The sequence below is a fragment of the Monodon monoceros genome, unplaced genomic scaffold (assembly GCF_005190385.1).
Source record: "Monodon monoceros isolate NGI ecotype Baffin Bay Population unplaced genomic scaffold, NGI_Narwhal_1 Super_Scaffold_11, whole genome shotgun sequence".
Lineage (NCBI taxonomy): Eukaryota > Metazoa > Chordata > Mammalia > Artiodactyla > Monodontidae > Monodon > Monodon monoceros.
This window is the reverse complement of record NW_021703767.1, coordinates 125,885,317-125,901,158: the sequence shown is the minus strand read 5'-3', so window position 1 is coordinate 125,901,158 and position 15,842 is coordinate 125,885,317. Positions and strand designations below refer to the sequence as shown.

Here is a 15,842-nt window from a genome sequence, read left to right as displayed (position 1 = left end):
ATATGCTGCCTACAAGAGACCCACCTTAGGGCAAAGGATACACATAGATTGAGAAAGAGGGAATGGTAAAAGATATTTCATGCAAATGGAAATGACAAGAAAGCAGGAGTTGCAATACTCATATCAGACAAAATAGACTTTAAAGCAAAGGTTATAAAGAAAGATAAAGAAGGATACTACATAATGATAAAAGAATCAATACAAGAAGATGATTTTGTACTTATCAACATATATGCACCTAATATAGGAGCACCTCCGATACATAAAACAAATACTAACAGATATAAAGGGAGAAATTGATGAGAATACAATAGTAGGAGACTTTAACACCCCACTCACATCAATGGACAAATCTTCCAGACAGAGAATCAACAAGGTAACAGAGGTCCTAAATGATACAACAGTTAGACTTAATTGATAGTTTCAGGATACTACATCCAAAAAAAAGCAAACAACAACACTCCACAAAAAACAGAATACACATTCTTTTTGAGTGCACACAGAACATTCTCTAGGGCTGACCACATCCTAGGTCACAAAACTAACCTCAACAAATTTAAGAGTACAGAAATTATTTTAAGCATTTTCTCTGACCACAATGGCATGAAATTAGAAATCAACCACAGGAAAAGAAACGAGAAAAGAACAATTAGTTGGAGACTGAATAACATGCTACTAAAAAACCAATGGGTCAATGAGGAAATCAAAAAGGAAATTAAAATATACCTTGAGACAAACAACAATGAAAACACAACCATACAAAATCTACGGGACACAGCAAAAGCAGTTCTTAGAGGGAAATTTATAGTGATATAGGCCTCCATCAAAAAACAAGAAAAATCTCAAGTAAACAACCTAAACTATCACCTAAAAGAATTAGAAAAAGAAGAACAAACAAAACCTAAGTCAGCAGAAGGAAGGAAATAATAAAGATCGGGGAGGAAATAAATAAAATAGAGATTAAAAAAAAAGAAAAAATCAACAAAACCAAGAGCTGGTTCTTTGAAAGGGTAAACAAAATTGACAAACCTCTAGCCAGGCTCACCAAGAAAAAAAGAGAGAGAACCCAAATAAACAAAATGAGAAATGAAAAATCAACTGATACTGCAGAAATACAAAAAACATAAGAGAATACTATGAACCATTATATGCTAACAAATTTCACAACTTAGAAGAAATGGATAACTTTCTAGAAGCATAAAGACCACCAAAATTGAATCAATAAGAAATAGATAATTTGAACAGATCAATCACTAGAAGTGAAATAGAATCTGTAATAAAAATACTTCCTACAAACAGAAGTCTAGGACCAGATGGCTTCACAGGTGAATTCTACCAAACATACAAAGAACTTACACTGATTCTTCTCAAACTCTTCCAAAAGACTGAAGAGGAGGGAACACTCCCAAAGACATTCTATGAAGCCACCATCACCCTGATACCAAAAGTAGACAAAGACACCACCAAAAAAGAAAATTATAGGCCAATATCTTTGATAAATGTAGATGCAAAAATCCTCAGCAAAATATTAGCAAAAAGAATCCAACAACACATAAAAAAGATCATACACTATGACCAAGTGGGATTCATCCCAGGTTCACAAGGACGGTTCAACATATGCAAATCAATCAGTGCAATACAGCACATTAATAAAAGAAAAGTCAAAAACCACATGATTATCTCAAAAGATGCAGAAAAAGCATTTGACAGAATTCAACATTCATTCATGATAAAAACTCTTACCAAAGTGGGAATAGAGGGAACATATCTCAACATAATTAAAGCCATTTACGAGAAACCCACAGCCAATATAATAATCAATGATGAAAAGCTGAAAGCCTTCCCACTAAAATCTGGAACAAGACAAGGATGACCACTCTCACCATTTCTTTTCAACATAGTATTGGAATTCTTAGCCACAGCAATCAGACAAGAAAAAGAAATAAAAGGTATCCAAATTGAAAGGGAAGAGGTAAAATTGTCACTATATGCAGATTACATGATACTATATATAGAAAACCCTAATGACTCCACACAAAAACTACTAGATCTAACAAATAAATTCAGCAAAGTAGCAGGATAGAAGATTAACATTCAGAAATCGGTTGCATTCCTTTACACTAACAACGAAATATCAGAAAGGGAATGTAAACACTTTTTAAAATTGCACCCCCCCCCCCAAAAAAAAAATTGAGGAATAAACCTGACCAAGGAGGTGAAAGACTTATATGCTGAGAACTATAAAGCATTAATAAAGGAAATAAAAGAGTATTCAAAGAAATAGAAAGATATCCCACGCTCTTGAACTGGAAGAATTAACATTGTTAAAATGGCAATACTACCCAAAGCATTCTACAGATCTAATGCGATCCCTATAAAATTACCCATGACATTTTTCACAAAACTAGAATAATCCAAAAATTTATATGGAACCATAAAAGACCCAGAAGTGCTAGAGCCATCCTGAGGAAAAAAACAAAGGCAAAACTCCCCAGGCTTCAGACAATGCTACAAAGCTACAGTAATCAAAACAGTGTGGTACTGGTACAAAAACGGACATATGGATCAATGGAACAGAATAGAGAACCCAGAAATAAACCACACACCTATTGTCAATTAATCTTTGACAAAGGAGGTAAGAATATACAAGGGGAAAAAGAAAGTTTCTTCAGCAAATGGTGCTGGGAAAGTTGGACAGCTGCATGTAAATCAATGAAGTTAGAACACACCCTTACACCATGCACAAAAATAAACTCAAAATGGCTTAAAGACTTAAACCTAAGACAACATACCATAAAACTCCTAGAAGAGAGCATAGGCAAAACATCCTCTGACATAAATTGTACCAATGTTTTCTTAGGTCAGATTCCCAAGGCAATATAAATAAAAACAAAAATAAACAAACGGGGCCTAATCAAACTTGCAAGCTTTTGCACAGCAAAGAAAACCATAAAAAAAAAAGAAAGACAACCTACCAAATGGGAGAAAATACTTGCAAATGATGCAACAGACAAGGCTTAATCTCCAAAATATACAAAAAACTCATGCAACTCATCAACAAAAAAACAAATAACCCAATTGAAAAATGGGCAGAAGACCTTAATAGACATTTCTCCAAAGAAGACATACAGATGGCCAATAGGCACATGAAAATATGCTCAACATCACTAATTATTAGACAAATGCAAATCAAAACTACACTGAGGTACCACCTCACACCAGTCAGAATGGCCATCATTAAAAAGTCTACAAATAACAAATGCTGGAGAGGATGTGGAGAAAAGGGAACTCCTACACTGTTGGGGAGAACTGTAAGCTGGTACAACCACTATGGAGAACAGTATGCAGGCTACTCAGAAAACTAAAAACAGAATTACCACATAATCCAGCAATCCCCCTCCTGGGAATATACCTGGACAAAACTATAATTCAAAAGATACATGCACCCCTATGTTCATAGCAGCACTGTTCACAACAGCCAAAACATAGAAACAACTTAAATGTCCATCGACAGAGGAATGGATAAAGAGGATGTAGTAAATATATACAATGGAATACTATTCAGCCACAAAAAGAACAAAATAATACCATTTGCAGCAACATGGATGCAACTAGAGATTGTCATACTAAGTGAAGTCAGAAAGAGAAAGACAAATATATGATATCACTTATATGTGGAATTTAAAATATGGCACAAATGAACCTATCTACAAAACAGAAACAGACTCAAGTTGGGCAGGGAGAAGGATGGACTGGGAATTTGGGATTGGTAGATGCAAACTATTACATTTATAATGGATAAACAACAAGGTTCTAATGTATAACACAGGGAACTATATTGAATATCCTGTGATAAACCATAATATAAAATATAAAAAAGAATGTACATATGTGTATAACTTAGTCACTTTACTGTACAGCAGAGATTGGCACAGCACTGTAAATGAACTATACTTCAAAAAAATTTTTTTAAATGCCAAACCTATAAAAAAAATAAATTGCTCTGAGCTGTCTAAAAAAATCAATCAATCAATCAATCAATAAGTAAAAAATGCTCCACAGGCTAATAATAGTAATATATAGAAAATAAGTCTTAGACTATTACCAAAATTACTGTAAAAGTCTAAGAATATAATTGCATTTAAAAAGATAAAATGAAAAAAAAAGATAAAATATCTTCTAATAGTTATGATACTTTAAACAATTCGAATAATGGAATATAACATCTTTTAAAAGAAATCATTGTTAAGATTTCTTTTTTGTGTGTGAAAATCTGGCAATTCAAGTTATAGAATGTCAGGTCATTCAATATAAAAATTCCAGCAATTTATCATTCCCATCCTTGGTTATTTAAGGATTACATACTCAGGACTTAATAATGTGAGATTCCTTTTAAGTCAGAGCCTTTTCTAAGAGAGTGGAAGTAGAGACAGATTTTAAGACCAGATATTCTAGAATCCAACAAATCTATTCAACTCTGCTAAAACATTCTACTATGATATGACCTTAGAGAATTCAAAATAAGAAAGCTTATTTAGTTCCTATATATTAAGAGAAACAGGAATCTCTTTTGATTCCAAACTAGAAAAAAATTATAATTAGCTTATTGAGATACTACATTCTCTTAAAATTTAGATGTACCAGGTTGCCAAACTTGGTTTAAGACGGCATTACAACTAAGTAAGACACGGTTTTCACACATATGCTGATGTCTCAAGTTTCATCATGGCCACAAGTAAATAGTATTCAGCTGTATCATCTTAAATTTCCGTATTATTATAAAGCTTGAGAAAAACCAACCAATGCCATCTTTTTTTTTTTCTTTTTCTTTTGCGGTATGCAGGCCTCTCACTGTTGTTGCCTCTCCCGGTGCGGAGCACAGGCTCCGGACACGCAGGCTCAGCGGCCACGGCTCACGGGCCCAGCCGCTCCGCAGCATGTGCGATCTTCCCGGACCGGGGCACGAACCCGCGTCCCCTGCATCGGCAGGTGGACTCTCAACCACTGCGCCACCAGGGAAGCCCCCAATGCCATCTTAATTCCTAGCTTTCTAGTATTAATATTAGGACAAGTACATCTTCTACGAAAGCTGAGAACAGAGTAACTTACCCTGTCATGAAGAGTCCAGCCAACATATTTTAGGTAACTGTCATTTAGGAAGGCATCACTATACATTTTCATCCATACTCCAATTTCTTCAATACAAATGGCTCTAATCTCAGCAATAGCATCACTAGAGAAGGAAAAAAAGAGTCAAACCTGTGATTAATACCCGAAGCTAGAAAGTACTTCATACTCATTTTCAGCAAGCAATAAATGTCAATATTATCCAAATACCGTTTTTATATCTGTCCTTGCAAAGGTCTCCAACTTGAATATCTTATATTTTTATATGGCTTCTATAAAATAAAAACCACCAATACCAAAAAAAAAAAAAATGCTTCTGGAAATCATCTTATTTTGACTCAACTGCTCTATTTTCAATGGACTAGGAAATGACATTTGGAGCTTTCTGAAAGCCTCACAATTATTATGGGATCAATACACATGTTAAAACTTCTGAGGAACCAGAGTATCAACATCCAAATACAGGATAATGGAGAACTCAAAACGTGTTTCTCTAAATAACTGTGACTCTTTCTAAGCTAGTACACATCTAAAGAATTAAAAAATAATTTTCATGAACAAAAAACTAGTATCTATGAGGCAAAATTGTAGCAGCCTGTATTATTTGAAAATGTACAGTAGTTTACAAAACCAAGACCTTGAAGTAACTGCACAGGGAAGAAGAATAATTCACATTTAGTCACAACAGAACAATCCTGGTGACCACACTATGAAGTGGTAGCAGAACGAACCCCAAAAGTCAGGTCTCTGGCTCTGTGCCCAGACAGCTTTTCACCTCACCATAAGCATCTACTACAACCCTCCTGGAATTACTTCTACTCTAAAATCTGTGAACCATGAACAAATACAGTGTTAATATTTTTACCTTATCTTTCAACAGGATAATAACTCTGGCTAAAAAAAACCCGTATTATACAATTAAGATAAATCCTTTCTTTTGTAGATCAATCTTAAAGGTTTCTGAGTTACCATACATGAATAATTTTTAATTCTCCAATTTACACAAGGCAATCATCTGTCAAGGAGCTTTCCTTAGTTTCTCTTTTGTGATAAAATGAGTGCTAGTATTCTAATATTTAATTCTCTGCTCTAATAAATCTTAGTTCCTTCTAAGTCCATGTCATTGCTTAAAGAATAAAAATGTGAAACTTTCTCTTTCAAAACCATACTACCAATTACAGTCTTTAGTTTTCCTACACTTTTGCTGTTGTTTATACCTTTTTCTCATGGAGAGATTCTATAGCACAGAGGCTAATGATACAGGCTTTGGAGTAAGAAATCCTGAGTTCAAATCCTGACTCTGCTATTTACTAGCTGCAAGTTATTTCCTCTTTCTTAGATTTCCTCACCTGTAAAACAGGGATAATAACTGAACCTAGACCTCACAGTGACTGTGAGGATGAACTCACTTAATAAAAGTATCAATAAAATACTTAGAACTGTGCCTGGTACCTACTAAAACTTTCCATCAATGTTCATTATTATAATCTTTTAATTGTCATCAATCTAGACATTCATAGATGATACAATATAAAAAGTAGCTTAAAAACTGTGAAAGAATGTTCCTTGACCTTTAAAATAATGAATGTGAATGGTTCAAGGGTATTTCTTTTCTTCTAAATATGAAAAATTTCAGACATTACAAAGTTATTATGCTTTAACTTCATATATATTGTTTTAAATATTTTGAAACTTTACATACATTGTATCTTATAGGCTTCCTCTCCAACTAGATTTTTTCACAAACCAGTTTTGCAATTTATACACACTGATTCATATAGCTCCAAGTCCAATATATTAACTTTAACTGATGTTCAGTGTTCCTTTCTATAAATAAATTACAAATTACTTATACATTCTCTCAGTGGCAGATATTTAGGTTGTTTCCAAGTTTTTGCTTTCATTAACAATGAATGGCATAAGCATTCTCGTACATGTCTGCTTGTGTAAGCGTTTCCCCTAGGGCAGTGTTTTTAAAACAGTGCATTACTACCTACCAGCACATTATGAAATAAATTTAGTGAGTGGGGAAAAAAAAGTATTTGGGATAGAAAATACTAAAATGCTTCACATGGGGTAAGGCAAGTAAGTATTTTTTCTTGGAACATCTGTGTACTTGATGTAGGAAATGGTCAGTCAAGTCTGTGAGACACTGCTGTTATACTTAGAAGTGAAATTTACTGGGTGAGAAGGAATACACATCTTCACCTGAATTAGATATTAACAAATTTCTCCATATAGTGCTTTCATCCCTGCCTGTCACTTGGTATTGTTCTACTATTTTATATAAATTTCTACTTCTAAGAACTACAAGTTCATATACTTTGTCTTCTACTGGGCTGTACAAATAAAAAAAAAAATAACAACAGCAAAAATAAAACAAAATAGAATAGCTCCCCTCCAAAACCAAAACATAACCACAAAATACCCAAATCCCAAAGATCAATTACACTTATTCTCTGCTGAAATACGCTTGTACAAACCAATCAAAAAAATTAAAGCAAACAAAACCAGGCTGAGTTTTTTATTACACAAGCTCAGAGAAGTAGGGTAAGGACACAATGAATAGGTATGGTATTTTGATTAAAACTATAGTGACTACTAAGTACAGTAACTCATAATACATAGCTCAATCATTCTTCCATTCATTACCATTGGTATTACCATTACCTCTGGTATTGAGATTATAGGTGGCTGATTCCCAAGGCTAGAGAATATAAAGGCTTAGCTTTATTTCAGTAGGAAAATATTGCTCAAAATCTTTTTTTATAACCATTTCTATGTCTAAGCCTAACCTCTAATACCTTTTTCTCATGCTTATTAGACTGCCAAAAGCTCATGTTCTTGAAACACAGCTCTTCTCTGTAAGCACTGCCAACATTTAGATACAGCTTACTTTCTTGGAATCCCAGTCCTTGTCTACTTCAGATGGTAGTCTGACGCCTCCCACTTTAACTTAAAATTTTTTTCATATCCTTTTTAGATTTACAATTTGACTATGTATGTAAGACAGCCCATTCTACTACTATTAAAAGTCCCTAGGTGATTTTTCTCCTATTTGGGTTTTGGAGCTCTAATCTACTTTGCTTGCTGATACTACCCTATTAATCATTCTCTACATGTAACTATATTATGTAATTACAGATTATACAGTAAAATAAGAATTTCTTTGTGGTGGTCTTAAAATGTCCACAAATTTTCTGTTACTATTCCCTTTGGTGGAGACACATGCTTCTTTTCTTGAATATGGGTGTACTTAGTAACTTGTTTCTAATAAATATAATTCAGTGGAAATGATGAATTTTGGCATCTGAAGCTAGGTCAAAAAAGACATAGTGACTTTTCCTTTGCTCTCTCTCTTGGATCAATCTCTCTCAGGAAAGCCAACTGCCATGTCTTAAGGACATTCTAGTTGCCTTATAGAGAACTCAATGTGGTGAGTAACTAGGTCTTCTTCCACCAGCCATGTGAGTAAGCCATATGAGAAGCAGATGCTCCAACCACAGTCAAGCCTTCAAATGACTGCAGCCTCAACCAAAGTCTTGACTGCAATCTGATGAGAGAACTTAAGCCATAACCCCTTAGCTAGGCCACTCCCAAATTCTTGACCCATAGTAACAATGAGATAATGTATGCTGTACCAAGTTTTGGGGTAAGTTGTTATATGGCAAAAGATAACCAATATTCTTAGTTTTACTGTTATTGAAGGCCTTTACCAATTGAGCCATAACCAATCTTCTTTTAGTTTGGTCTATGAATGAGTTCTTTAGTCCAAATAGCTCAACTGCACACATTACATGTCTGTGGTGACTCCTACACTCACAGTGCCCTCATTCCACTCTGATTACCTACAATGATTATTCTTTCAAGCTCTAGTAAACTTTCAGGTCTTCCATGATTCATGGCACATCCTCTTATTACCATAGATAGCTTTCTTCTTGCCTTCTAGGAACTAACATTCTATTTAAGTAAATGAAGTACAAAATGGAAATGCAGTATATTTCTAAATATTCCCTGACTTACTATATATATATATATATATATATATATATATATATTCCCCCCCCCCTTCGGTACACAGGCTTCTCACTGCTGTGGCCTCTCCCGTTGCAGAGCAACAGGCTCCGGATGCGCAGGTCCAGCGGCCATGGCTCACAGGCCCAGCCGCTCCGCGGCATGTAGGATCTTCCCAGACCGGGACACAAACCCGTGTCCCCTGAATTGGCAGGCGGACCCTCAACCACTGCGCCACCAGGGAAGCCCCTACAATATATTTTTTGATATACAGATATTTTTCTCATATCTTAGAGATCTTCAGGCTTTGATTTTTATATTACATTTATTTTTAACACCTTAATCTCTATTTCCAAAGGTCTCACTCTATTTAGAAAGATAACATTTAGCTGCAAGTGTCTGGAAGTTTCCAAAGCAAAGATTAAGTAGGGGGCAAAAAAGTTAGTAAGACAACAGGAAATGTATAAAGAAAATCACGAGATGAACGAATTTTCATAGTTCTAGTACTGGGGCCTTGAAATGAACAACTAAAAATGAAGTTAGAATACACTTTACTTGCAAACTCAAAGAAAGAAAAAAACTAGAAAAGAATAGTTCTGGGGCAATTAATCCTCTGCTGTAGCTCTTTTTTAAAGCATAAAAGAATAATTATGTTTATTTCTATGGAAAACTTACCTAATTTACTGATCCTCAGTTAGTATGCCTTTATTTTAATATCTAACAATAATCTAACAATTTAAATCTAACAATTAATTTAATCTTAATTTAATTTTAATTAATATTTAATTTTTGAAGTTGGGGTGGCAGGAGAGAAAAAGCATTAACTTAAAGTGTCATCTCTCCACAGCACTTCTATTTCTAGTATGTACATGCAGTAACATTCTCCCTTAATCAATAAAGTGGACTAAGTGATACTTCTGGAAAAACCAATGATTGGTATCCATGACATGCTGATCACTTTGGCAGGCAGGTCATACTCTCACCTATATTTTCAACCCTCTTTTGAGGAACTGAAATTTTTTAAAATAAATTTATTTATTTAGTTTATTTTGGCTGCATTGGGTCTTCGTTGCTGCACATGGGCTTTCTCTAGTTGCAGCGAGCAGGGGCTACTCTTCGTTGCAGTGTGCAGCATTCTCATTGTGGTGGCTTTTCTTGTTGTGGAGCACAGGCTCTAAGTGCGTGGGCTTCAGTAATTGTGCCTCCTGGGCTCTAGAGCACAGGCTTAGCAGTTGTGGCACAAGGGCTTAGTTGTTCCACGGCATGTGGGATCTTCCCGGCCCAGGGCTCGAACCCATGTCCCCTGCACTGGCAGGCAGATTCTTAACCACTGCACCACCAAGGAAGCCCAGAGGAATTGAAATTTTAGTGTACCAAAAGTGAGCTATGACAGATTCAATACTAGTATGCAAGGTCTGATTAAATTAAAAAATCAATAAGGTAACAGGAAATTAAAGAATTGTTGCTTTTATGAGAATAATAGGTTGAAAATTTTGGCAAGACTCAGAAAGGGTGGGTCACTAAAATGAAATAAAGGCTATGTTATTTTGGTGTTGAAGACTGAAGTAAAATCATAAAAAATGATATGGATTCTGCATTCAAAATTGTGTGGCTGAGCCAAGATGGACAGGATTTATGCTTCTTCCACTTGAAAAAATTAAAAAGCTGCATAAAATACATAAAATAATATTTTTTAGGTGTTGGATATCAGGCAGAGCAGGGCAGTGGTATAGGCAGGGGAACGTATACAGAGCCTGGGTATTTCCCAAAGTTGAGGAAAAGAAGCTGGGACTCTAAAGGACAAGGTGGTTAGATTTTACAAGGCACAGTACCAGAGATGCACAGAGAGAGTGAGCGCTGGGCATCTGCAGAAAGACCCTATCAACTCTTCAGCTGAGTATAAAGAGCATGTACATGTGAACAAACCACTCAATGCTGGGGAAAGAATGGAAAGAGCAGAGAGGGCAACCTCTGGAGCAAACACAGGGCTTGGAATACTTTGTGTTCCAGTGAGGCAGAGCAGAAAAACCTTGTAATTCACAGGGCATCAAGAAAAGTACAAAGAATCGTTTTTTCTTAGTATCTGGGTAAAGTTAACCTTAGACTAAACACTGCCCTGGTCCACTTAACAAAACTTAAATAAAGTCTTGAAAAGATCAAACATTAATTATGTCCCAGAGAAAAGTGGATGAGTATGTTTAGAATACATTGTCTGGTACATTGTCTGGTACAAAACAAAATCCACAGTGGTTGGCACCTAATAAAATTGCCAGGCATTCAAAGAAAATGACCCATAATAAGGGGAAAAATTAATCAAAACTAACAGAATCAGAAATGACACAGATGATAAAACTAGTGAAACAGAACATTAAAAGTTACAACAAAATATATATATTCAAGAGGCTTGAGGAGAGCCTGGAGGTAATAAAAGAAAAATGAAGAAAACGACCCTGAAGAACATCATGACAAAATTGTTAAACTAGTTACAAAACAAAAAAAAAATTTAAATGTAACCAAGAGCAAAAGATAAATTAACTACAAAGGACACAAGATAAGAATGACAGCAGTTCTAGTTGGAAACAAGCCAAACCAGAGATAATGGATCAATTCCTTTAAAAGACTGAAAAAAAAAAAGGTCAACCTACGATTCTATACTAAGAGAAAACACCTTTCTTCCCATCCCCCCAAATAACTCAAAATACCAAAGCAATCTTTTTAGTTTTCTGGAAATAGATTCAAAATGTTGAGAAGCATTTACTCATAAAAAGCTGATGAAATTTGGGCCCCAAACAGCAAAAATCTATGGCATTCTTGAATGGACATAACCCCTTCAAACACCCTAAAACTCAGAGCAGCAGGTGTAGTGGAGGTAGCAGGATTGGGAATGCCCATGAAAACCATGGTTTTAAGATGAGGAAGCTGACTTGATTGGTAGCAACATGCTAAATACCAACACCCAGGGAAGATTTCAATAAAATGAGCAAACTCTGTAAGAAATAAATAGGGAAAATAGCAGAGTTCTGCTAGCCTAAAGCTACAGTCCAGGAGAGATAAATTCCTCAGATTAAGTCCAAGTAAATTATTCAAAAACAAAACCCCCAACAATAGGACAAACTTCAGTGGAAAAAAAAATCAGAATCCAAATTTGCTAAGATATATTTTGTAAAATGCACAGTTTTTAACAAAAGATTATATGATGTACAAAGAAAAAGGGAAGTAATACCTATACTTGGAAATTGAAACAGTCTAAAGAAACTGTCTCCGAGTGGGCCCAGCTGTTAAATTTAGCAACGATTTTAAAGCAGATCCAATAAATATAATCAGATTATATTTAAAGATGCTATATTCAAAGAACTAGATGAGAACATGACAAGGCCTCAACCAACAGTGGATTATGATAAAGAAACAGCAACTATAAAAATAGGACCAACTGAAAAGTACAATAACAGAAATAAAAAACTCACCATATGGTTTCAGCTGCATACTTGAGTTGACAGAAAAAAAACACTGAACCTGAAGATAGGTAAACAGAAATTACCCAAAGAATAGAGATGAAAAACATTGAGGAAGGAAAAACGAGAGAGAGAGAGTGTGTGAGAGCGCGCACATGCATGTAAGCTCCAAAAGCCTAGGAAACAATATCATGTATACCAGTATATGTGTGAAAGGAGTACAAACAAAGAGAAATGGGTAAAAAATACTTGAAGAATCAACTGCTAAAAGTTTATGAAATTTGATGAAAAACATGAATCTACAGATCCAAGAAGGTCAACAAAATATTAGTAGGATAAACACAAAGAGGTCTATATCTAAACACATAAGCAAACTGTTGAAAGCCAAAGAAAAATGGGAAAAAAAGAAGAAAAGAAAATAAAAACTACAAAAAAAGTGACTCATAAATGTACAGGGGAACAGCAAGATTAACAATTAATTTTTTACTCAGAGACAATGAAGTCCAGTAGGTGGTAGAAAGGCATTAAAAGTGTTAAAGGAAAATAAAACTGTCCACCAAGAATTCTATATCCAGCCAAACTATCTTTCAAATATGGAAGATGAAATAATGACATTTCCAGATAAACAAAGACTGCTAGGACACTTGCCTTATAAGAAACTGTAAAGAAAGTCCTTCAAACTGAAAGGAAGTAACTCTATACAATAACTCAAATTCATAGAAGAAAATGAACAATGCTGGAAATGTTAACAACAGGGTAAAAAGAGAAGATAGCATGAATATTTCTTTGTTTAATTTCATTGAAAATCTTAATATTGTATATACTGATAATAGTTAAAATGGTAATGTTGGGATAATACCAAATAGAGATAAAAGATATTTGACAATAATAGTACAAAGGAAGAACAAGAAAATGGGGCTATACTGGAGCAAAGATGCTACATTTATGTGAAATTAGTCATGCTAATGGGATGTAGTTTCTGTAGCAACCATAAAGAAAATAACAGAGATTGTTCAATGCATAAAAACACAAGATCCAACTTTAGGCTGTCTATAAGAGATATATTTCATATTCAAAGACACAAACAGTGAAAGGATGATAAAAGATACATCATACAAAAAGTAACCATAAAAGAACTTAAAGATATATTATTATCAGGCAAAGAAGTCTTTGAGACAAAAAAAAAAGTCATACTAAAAAAGAACATTTCATAATGATAAAAAGGTTTACAGGAAGATGTAACAAAACAGCAGAATATATCCTTTTTATATGCACATGTAGTTTTTTTTTTGGATAATCCAACTGATTAAGAAAAAAACAAGGCCCATAAAGTATAAAATGATTTAAATATCAATACCTGAAAGTGTGTTTACTAACAACAATGCAATTAAACTAGAAATTAAGAAGAGAAATTAATTTGGAAAACCTCCAAATATTTTGAAATTAAACAAGAAAACTTAACCCATGAGTCGAAGAAGAAATCACAAATAAAATAAGGAAATACTTAGTTCTGAATAAAATTTAAAATACAACATATTTGTTGTATAAAAAGTCATGGTATGTCACTAAAGCGGTACTTTGAGGGAAATTTATAGCTTAGCATGCCAGATAAGAAAGGAAGAAGGCTATACAAATCAACAATCTACCATAGGAAACTAAAAGAAGACAAGTAAATTAAAACTAAAGCAATCACATGGAAGGAAATATTAAGGTTGAAGCAAAAATCAATGAAATAAAAAAATACATAGAGTCAATGAAAGCAAAAGTTTATTCTTTGAAAAGATCAATATAACTGATAAACCTTTAGCTAGGCTGACTGACCAACACAAAAAAGAGAGAAGATACAAATTACAAAATCAAGAATGAGTAAGGAGACATCCTACAGAAATAAAAATGATTATAAATATCATAAATAACATTATACAAACAAATGTGCAATATGCATGAAATAAAGTATTGTCTGAAAGAAACAAATTACCATAAAGAATCAACAAGGAACAGAAAATTTGGATAGATCTATAATAGGAAGTTTACTTAGTAAATGAAAATCTTCACACAAAGGAAAACCTAGGCTTAAAGGACTTCCATGGTGAATTCTATCAAATTAATAAAACAAGACAAAACCAAAAAAAACAATCTTCCATAAACTCTTTCAGAAAATAGAGCAGGAGGGAACATTTTCCAGTTCTCTGAGGCTAGTAAGCATATTAATACCCCATATGAAAGTAGACACAAAAATCCCTAACAAAATATTAGCAAACTAAATCCAGTAGCATAGAAAAAACATTATATACCATGACCATGTGGAATTTTCCCAGATTGCAAGATTGGTCTAATATCTGAAAATGAATATAATACCTTATATCAATAAAAAAGCCTGTATTTTTATCTCAATTGAAGCAGAAAAAATGAAATCAAACAATCAATCACAATAAAAACACCTAACAAAACCAGGTTAGAAGGGAATCTCATCCTACTAACAGGTATCAACATAAAAAACTTACAGCTAATGACATTATACTTAATTTTAAAGACTAATTATTTTCCCATTAAGATCAGGAATAAAAGTAAAGCTGTCCTCTCTCACCACTTTTACTCAATATTGTACTGTAGATTCTATTCAGTACAATAGGCCAATAAAAAAATTAAAAGCGCCTTTGTTCACAAATGGCATGATCCTTTATGAAAGAAGCTACAAAAACAAACTACAGAACTAATGAAAGTATTTTATAATTTTGCAGCAATAAAATAATATTTTACATATTAATAAGGAAGAGTCTAGAACAAAAATTAAGGACACGATTCCCATTATAACAAAATAAAAATGAAAACAAAAATAAATTTAACAAAAGTAGTATAAGACGTACACTGAAAATAATAAAAACTGCTAAGAGAAACTACAGAATATGTAAATAAATGGAGATACAACCTATATTCACAGAATGGAAAATTCAATATAATGAAGGAAATTCTCTCCAAATTGGTATACTGATTCATTATATTCTCTATCAAAATTCCAGCAAGATTTTGTGTAAAAATTGACAATCTGATTATAGAATTTATATAGAAATGTAAAGAATCTATAATAGTCATAACAATTTTGAAAAACAAAGTAAAAGGACATAACACTACCTAATTTTAAAAACTTACTCTAAAAGAAAAATACTGTATGCTCTCACTTATATGTAGACTCTAAAAATGCTAAACTAATAGAAATAGAGAGTAGAAAGGTGGTCACCAGATGCTGGG

At 33.8% G+C, this 15,842-nt stretch overlaps 1 protein-coding gene across 4 annotated transcripts in view; it reads right to left on the bottom strand.

Annotated features, from left to right (window-relative positions):
• Positions 1 to 15,842, bottom strand: part of STAG1 (stromal antigen 1) — a 434,108-nt gene that overhangs the window by 119,742 nt on the left and 298,524 nt on the right. For all 4 annotated transcript variants that reach the window (XM_029214246.1, XM_029214245.1, XM_029214243.1 and 1 more), the window contains exon 10: positions 5,110 to 5,233. In XM_029214246.1, the coding sequence (XP_029070079.1) occupies positions 5,110 to 5,233 (124 nt within the window). The remainder of the gene's footprint in view (positions 1 to 5,109; positions 5,234 to 15,842) is intronic.